The sequence below is a fragment of the Nicotiana attenuata genome, chromosome 5 (genome assembly GCF_001879085.1).
Source record: "Nicotiana attenuata strain UT chromosome 5, NIATTr2, whole genome shotgun sequence".
NCBI lineage: Eukaryota > Viridiplantae > Streptophyta > Magnoliopsida > Solanales > Solanaceae > Nicotiana > Nicotiana attenuata.
Window position 1 is genome coordinate 39,949,061 of NC_031993.1, and position 7,823 is coordinate 39,956,883.

At 35.9% G+C, this 7,823-nt stretch overlaps 1 protein-coding gene across 1 annotated transcript; it reads left to right on the forward strand.

Moving 5' to 3' along the window:
* Window positions 5,620-7,411, forward strand: LOC109226360. Its single transcript, XM_019391141.1, has 6 exons — window positions 5,620-5,858; window positions 6,026-6,061; window positions 6,198-6,353; window positions 6,541-6,594; window positions 6,690-6,830; window positions 6,924-7,411. The coding sequence occupies exons 1-6, from the start codon at window positions 5,664-5,666 to the stop codon at window positions 7,302-7,304; spliced, it is 963 nt and encodes a 320-aa protein (XP_019246686.1). The 5' UTR covers window positions 5,620-5,663; the 3' UTR covers window positions 7,305-7,411.

Genomic DNA, 7,823 nt, shown 5'->3' on the forward strand with positions numbered 1-7,823 from the left:
AGGTACTTCATTCTTCTGTCCGTTCGAGGACGAACGGTTGTTTTAGAGGTGGAGAATGTGACGACCCAAAGGGTCATCACCTATTTTCTTACCCATTCTGTACTTCCGAAGCCTTAAGAACCTCATTAGGGTTGCCTCGATTTGTGTGCGCAGTCCGGGCTTAGCCGGAAAGCTTAAATATGAATTCTGTGAGAAAAATGCTAAATTTTCATATTAAATTGATTAAATTTGACTTCGATCAACATTTTGGACAAACGGACCCGGATCCGTGATTTGACGGTCCCGGAGGGTCCGTAGAAAAATATGGGACTTGGGCGTATGCCCGGAATTGAATTCCGAGGTCCCAAGCCCGAGAAATGAATTTTTGTGTGAAATTGTTTTCTGGAATGATTAAGGAAAATGAAAATAAAATTTGATTAAAAGACTGTGGTATTGGGCCCGTATTTTGGTTCCGGCGTCCGGTACAAGTCTTATATATGGTTTAAGCACTTTCTGTAAAGTTTGGTTGAAATCGGACGTCGTATGACGTGTTTCGGACTTAAAATGGAAATTTGATGTTTTAAAAAAACTTGGAGGAAATTATGAATTTTGAGGTTTAATTTGATGTATATGATGTTATTTTGGCGATTTGATCGCGCGGATAAGTCCTTAGGATGTTTTTGAGGTTGTGTGTATATTTGGTTTGGAGCCCCGAGGACTCGGGTGAGTTTCGGGTAGGCGTCGGAGTGCATTTTTAACTTAGGAAAAATCTAGTATGAACAGGCCTGCAGGCTTCGCATTTGCGAAGCCTGGTCCGCAAATGCGAACTCGCAAATGCGAAGGCTAGTTCGCAGATGCGAAACCAGCCCAGGCCTGCCTATGATCGCAAATGCGAGTATATTCTTCGCAAATGCGAAGTTCCAAGTTTCGCAAATGCGAGACCAAGTTCGCAAATGTGAAGGTCTCCTGTAAGGCCAGGCTTCGCAAATGCGAAGCAGAGGTCGCAATTCCCATAATTTGGTCGGGGTTCGCAAGTTCGCAAATGCGACATCAGAGACCCAGCAATTTCATACTTAGTCGAATTTTAAGTCATTTTCACCCCACTTTCAAAATACAACTCCTTAGGCGATTTTTCAAGAACAAGTTTCATCCCAAATCATTTGTAAGTCGATTTTTACTTAACTCTTTCAATCATTAACATCATTTAACATGTTTTCAACTTAAAATCGATGATTTTCATGGGAGAAAATTGGAGGTTTTGGGTAGAACCTAGGTTTTCTATAAATTGGGGATTTGGACCTCAATTTGAGGTCCAATTTCAAAAAAAATTACATATTTGAGTTCGTGGGGGAATGGTTAACCGGGTTTTGGTTCGAACTTCGGGTTTTGACCACGTGGGCCTGGGGGCGATTTTGGAATTTTTGGGGAAAGACTTGGGAAATTCATTTTTATGCATTCAAATTGATTCATTTAGTGTTTATTAAAGTAATTGAGCAATTTGTGACTAGACTCGAGCGGATTGGAGGTGGAATCGCGGGGTAAAGCGATAGTTGAGGTTTGAGTGGAATTCAAGGAATCGAGGTAAGTGTTTGGTTTAACCCTAGCTTGAGGGATTAGGAGTTGAGTCATAATTGCTACTTGATTGTGTTGGGTACGGCGTATGGGCATGGTGACGAGTATCCATGCGTCGGTGTCAAGCATGACCGTGAGTCTTAATTTGATAATTGTGTACCCTTGTTTAATCGTATGAATGTTGTGATTAAATATTGGTATTAGTTGTGCCAGGAAAAAGTTGAAAAGGATTGGTTATAGCTGACTCTCCCTTGTCGGGATGTTTGACTTGTTGTTATAGTTCCCTTGCCGGGAAAGAGTATTAATTTGATTGTTCCCTTGCCGGGATTGTATTGTGTATTGTGTTGAAAGTAAAGGGAGCGGGTGGTACGCCTACCACAAGTGATATTAAAAGTGGGAACGGGTGGTACGCCTACCACAAGTGATATTAAAATGGGAACGGGTGGTACGCCTACCACAAATGATATATTGAAATGGGAGCGAGTGGTATGCCTACCACAAATGATATTGAAATGGGAGCGAGTGGTACGCCTACAACAAATGATACATTGAAATGGGAGCGAGTGGTACGCCTACCACAAATGATATATTGAAATGGGAGCGAGTGGTACGCCTACCACAAAATGATATATTGTCATGAGAGCGGGTGATACGCCTACCACGAGTGATACCAAAATGGGAGCGGGTGGTACGCCCACCACGAGTGACATTGAAATGGGAGCGGGTAGTACGCCTAACACGAGATATTGAGAAATGGGATCGGGTTGCACGCCTGCAACAAGATGAGTTGAATATGAAAGTTGTTACTGTAGATGTACGTACCATTATTCCTGATATTTTGACTCTATCTGTTACCCTGAAGCATGCTCCCTTCCCCAGCTTAAATTATTATTTTCTTGCTATTTTTTCGTTGTACTTGTATATATATATCTGCACAGGTTTATCTGGAGTCTGGTCCTAGCCTCGTCACTACCTCGTCGGGGTTAGGCCAGACACTTACCAGCACAAGGGGTCGGTTGTGCTGATGCTACACTCTGTGCTATTTGCACAGGTCCAGGTTTCGAGTAGCAGCAACAGCATTTGTACAGGAGTAGGCCTTCAGTCCGGTGAGACCCGAGGTAGCCTTGCATGCGTCCGCAAGCCCGGCGTCTCCCTTATTCTCTCTTTTTAGCCTGTTGCCTCATTGTATTCGAGACAAACAGCTTATGTTTTCTTTCAGACGTTTGTGTTTAGTATTCCTTAGCCGTTCGTGTGTATTGTGACACCAGTCTTGGGTAGAGGATTATATTGACTATTCTGCATGTTGATTCAGTTTCTATAATTAAGACTTCCGCTACTATTTAATTTCATCATTTTTATATTGTTGCCATGAATTGTTAAAAGGGATTATGTTGTAAACGGAAAGTAATTAATAATTTGGCTTGCCTAGCTTCTACGAGTAGGCGCCATCACGACTCTCGAGGGTGGAAAATTCGGGTCGTGACACATTCACTACGAAGGCGGCGTACAAAATTGTTAAAAACCAATCGAAAGAAGAAGGAAACTGGATAGATTTTTCTTGGCTGTGGAAGCTAGACACCCTAAACAAAATTAAGACCTTCTTATGGACAGTTGTCCACAATAGGTTACCTACCTCCAAAATGCTTTACAATAGAAAAATCACTAACTTCAGTACTTGTAATATCTGCCAAAATGAAGAAGAAGACATGGATTACATGTTCTTCAACTGCCTACACTCAAAACCTATTTAGGATCAACTGGGAAGTTCTTATAAATACCCGGATCAGCCACGCAACGAGCTCACTATGCATAACTGGTTAAAACCTCTTTGTCACACAAAATCCTCTTACAACAGATACTTAACTAAGGCGGATATCCTGCCCTTTACTCTTTGGCATATTTGGATTCATAGGAACAATTTCATTTTTAACAACAATAAATCCCCCCTCTCCTTAAAAAATATCGTTAAAAGTGCAACAGAGTTTAAATTATTAACAGAGTCTATCCAGAGTCCTAACCCCACGACTACCATCTACATAAAATGGAAGCCTCCTGATCAGGGAACATTTAAACTAAACATAGATGGCTCTAGCTTAGGTAACCCCGGGATGGGTGGCATTGGAGGAGTTATCAGAGACTGTGATAGTAACTGGATTATAGGCTTTAACATGTCCATTCCTCACGCTACCAACATATACATGGAAGGCCTCGCCCTTATTCATGGTCTAAAAATAGCTATACAACAAAATATTAGGCGATTAGTGGTTGAAACAGACTGCAGTGCTCTAGTTAACATGCTTACTAACGATAATGGTCTGTATCAAAATTTGATTACTAATTGCAGATGGATGCTTAATAGAGCAGGAGAGCCACAGGTCACTCACATCTTTAGAGAAGCAAATGGAGTGGCTGATATTATGGCAAAAAATGGAAGCAACTCGAACTTTTTTGGAAATCCTATGTTGTACTTTTCCCCGCCCCCCTTTGTTGTTTCTACTTTTGAACTGGATAAGCTAGGAACTTTGTGTCCTAGAAAAGTCCCAATTTATAATAACATTTAAACAAGACGGAATAAATTTCTTCATTACAAAAAAAAAAAGTATGTACATTAAGAGGGAGATATGAATATATTTAGAATAAGAAAGAAAATAACGCATTTAAAGTGAAGGATTTGCACAATAGGAATATGGAATATTCTTGATAATACACACAAAACACTCCCATTTTCATTTTAAAATGTGATATTAAAAATGGAAAATTTACAGAATAGCAATTTTGCATTTCCCATTTTTTTATTTAAAAAAAATTCTCCCTTCTTTCCTTCTTCTTTCATATCATATCCGTTACTTACTTACTTAACTTTAAATTTGATCATAATCCCATTATTAAAAATTTATGCCAACAAATTCCATAAAATAAGCTACTTTCTTTTTTATGGTTCACACTTACCATTTGGAAATCTCATCATTTCTCTATAAATTCATAGAAGAGTTCATCACCAATACACAAAAATACATAAACTCATATATAGCTTGTTGAAGATTTTAAGGTTCTTATTTGACACGTCCTTTTTATTCTGTCTAAGTATTTTTTATCACTAATATACATGTATTTAGCAGTCGCTGATAAAAATAATTTTAATGAATTCAGAGTATGTTGATTCATCAAAGAACTATTCTACAAATTTTGCTGGTATTATATTTTCTTCTGAATTATGACAAAGTTCAAGGAGAAACGAAGCTGTCCAAACTTGAGGAATTGGCGTTGGAGAAGCAACTTAAACGTTTAAACAAACCATCAGTCAAAACAATTAAGGTATGTGTTTTTGGTATAGTTTCTATGCGAATATCACTTTTGTATTAAAAAATAAATAAAGGCAATACCCTTCCATCTCATATATCCATGATGATTTTTAACAATCACCTTAAAGTTGGTATACTGAATTTACCATTTTTTTCGTATTTTATGTTGTAGTTGAAAATCGTAAAAGTTCTAAATTAAAACTTTTGAAATGTTCACTAATTTGATGTCACATTTTATCAAGAAAACTAAGGCACAATAACTCCTCTGACAAAAGCCAATATATATATTCATTTTGAAAGTTAGATATGATAAAGTACTAGACAGATGAAGCAGATTATCATTTACCAACCATTTTATTCTACGTCATTTTTATGTATTCACAAGTTACATTTCCATAGCATCATGTTGAATACACTAATAATAAAATAAGAATTAGTGACGGACAACTTCTCTAGCTAAACAATGAAATCCGTCGCTAATGGTAATAGATTATCAAAATATTCTACTATCTACGAGCGATTTAGCAATAGATTAACGACGAAGTTCATAGCTAATTCCAGTATTTTTTGTAGTGATACTGCAACCAAGATTACTAATAAGTTTATGAAATTTTTGCTTCACAGACTAAATGGGGTGACACATACGACTGTGTGGATTTTTACAAACAGCCTGCATTTGATCATCCATCATTGAAGAATCACAATTTTCATCCCGAGGCATGTATTTACACTTTCTTTTTGTGTATTCAAATTTATACAAATGTAGTATATATTGTGAATAGAAAAATTAAAACAAGTTTTGGTTGACAGATGAAACCTACTTTATCAACGACAAAGCAAATTCCAAGTGCTTCAAATGTTGATATATCTTCGAAGATATGGTCAGAGAATGAAGGTTGTCCTTCTGGAACTGTTCCCGTCAAAAGAGTTACCAAAGATGATCTTATTAGACAAAGACGTATACCGCCGCCAGAAGATTTAACATTGGAATCTCATTTAGAGGATGTAAGATTATATACTACATCAATTTATAGCTATCTTGATTGTTCATTTCTGGAAAACATAATAGATAATGCTTGTTATACCTATTTATTTCATTTTACAATTATAAAAAGGAGAAAATACTTCATGTATAAATCTAACATATTTTTTTTTTTTACTGTTTTGTGCAGACTAACCACATTTTGGAGGAAACTGGAGGATACAAGGTACATGAATATGATATTAAATAGTTTTTTCTTCATTTTTGTGTGTTATATTTTGCTTTTTGAACTGAATAAACATAATGTTAACTTGGATAGTATATGTAATGAGTAAAAGAAATTTTTTATCTTTTATATTCAGCGTGCAATTGTTCATACTCCAAGTGATCCAAATAACAAGTTTGCGGGAGCTGCAATGGTAGCTAGTATATGGAATCCTTCTGTTGAAGGTCAACAAAGTAGTGCGTGTCGATTGAAGATTCAAAAAGGACAAGATAGTATGCAAGTTGGTTGGAGAGTACGTTTAACTCGTTATTTTAATAATTTAATTATATTATCTTACTTGCAATATTTTCAAAATTTTAGAGGACATATATAGGAAAGGAAAATAGAAGGGAGGATGAGATGGGGATTGAATTTTATACCTCTAGGGTCTCCATCATTGAACCCTTTAATAATTATAATTGTTCTATTTCTTGTTTTAGGTGGATCCAACACTATATGGGAATAATCATACAAAGTTTTTTATACATTTCCAAGTAAGTTTCCTTGTGTTCATAAAACTAGTATCTTTCAATTTAAATGTTCACCACAATAGATAATGATTGTTCTTGAAATTTTAAATATCTTTTAGGCTGGAAATACACATTGCTTCAACACATTATGTCCTGGTTTTGTATTAGTAAACAGTGACATATATCTTGATGCTGAATTCGACCATATTTCTCGCCGAGGGGATGAAACACAATGGGAGATTTTTTTGTACATTGATCGGGTAAAATTTATATATCTTTTTATCTACTTTATTAAGTTTTTCTATAATCGCTTTTTAAAAATGCTCACATACATTTCCTTCTGAAAACTAAAGGATATAGCAAACGGAAACTGGTGGCTTTTAATAGGAGAAAATCAGACAGCAGTTGGATTTTGGCCTCCAGGGATTTTTACCGCATTATCAAACGACTTTGCTACGAATATTGAGTGGGGTGGAGTGGCATATACTCCGCCAGGTGTACCATATCCTCCAATGGGGACTGGATTTTTTCCTGCAGTTCCAAATCCTACACTCGATGCTTATTGTAGGGGACTTATAGTTTTTAATAATAAAGGCGAGACGATAAATGCAGAAAAAACACCCATATTTCTTGACAATCCAATATTGTATCGGGTCATTGATGAACCACATGGAGGACCTGAAAATTTTCCACATTATATGTTTTATGGGGGACCAGATGATACACATATGTAGAATTATTGTAATTATGATTTATCTTTGCAAAATTCTATTTAATCATGTTCATTAATTTGCGGTTGATAAAATCACAATCATCCAACCTCTTTATGGAAGTTTAGTGCTTCAACTCTTAAATTAAATTTATATGTATAGGTGATCATATATTAACCCAAATAGTCACCTACCTAATGACTTGTACTAAAAATAATTGGTGGAGGTATAATATATGCATAATTATGTATTTTATGTGTATAATTGCATATAATCAATGTATAATATATATATATATATATATATATATGGGTAGAAAAAGTAAACAATGAATATGACCGACTATTTGTGTAAAGATCTCATTAATATGTTGTTACCATACCAAAAAAAATCCAGAAATGTACACTATATTATTGAAAAAGTGAACCCCAAACAATTCGAACAGTTATAGAGTTTTAGTAATCCAAGTCAAAATTACCACACAAACATATTAGGCGACCACTGGTCCATTTTTATATTCATTTGGAACTGGACCTAATTAAG

Bases quoted from the DNA above. Each gene is read 5' to 3' on its own strand.
- LOC109226360 (XM_019391141.1), top strand. From the start codon at position 5,664: ATGAAACCTACTTTATCAACGACAAAGCAAATTCCAAGTGCTTCAAAT. The intron at 5,859-6,025 runs GTAAGATTATAT...TGTTTTGTGCAG, and splicing joins TGGAATCTCATTTAGAGGAT to ACTAACCACATTTTGGAGGA. The intron at 6,831-6,923 runs GTAAAATTTATA...TGAAAACTAAAG, and splicing joins TTTTTTTGTACATTGATCGG to GATATAGCAAACGGAAACTG.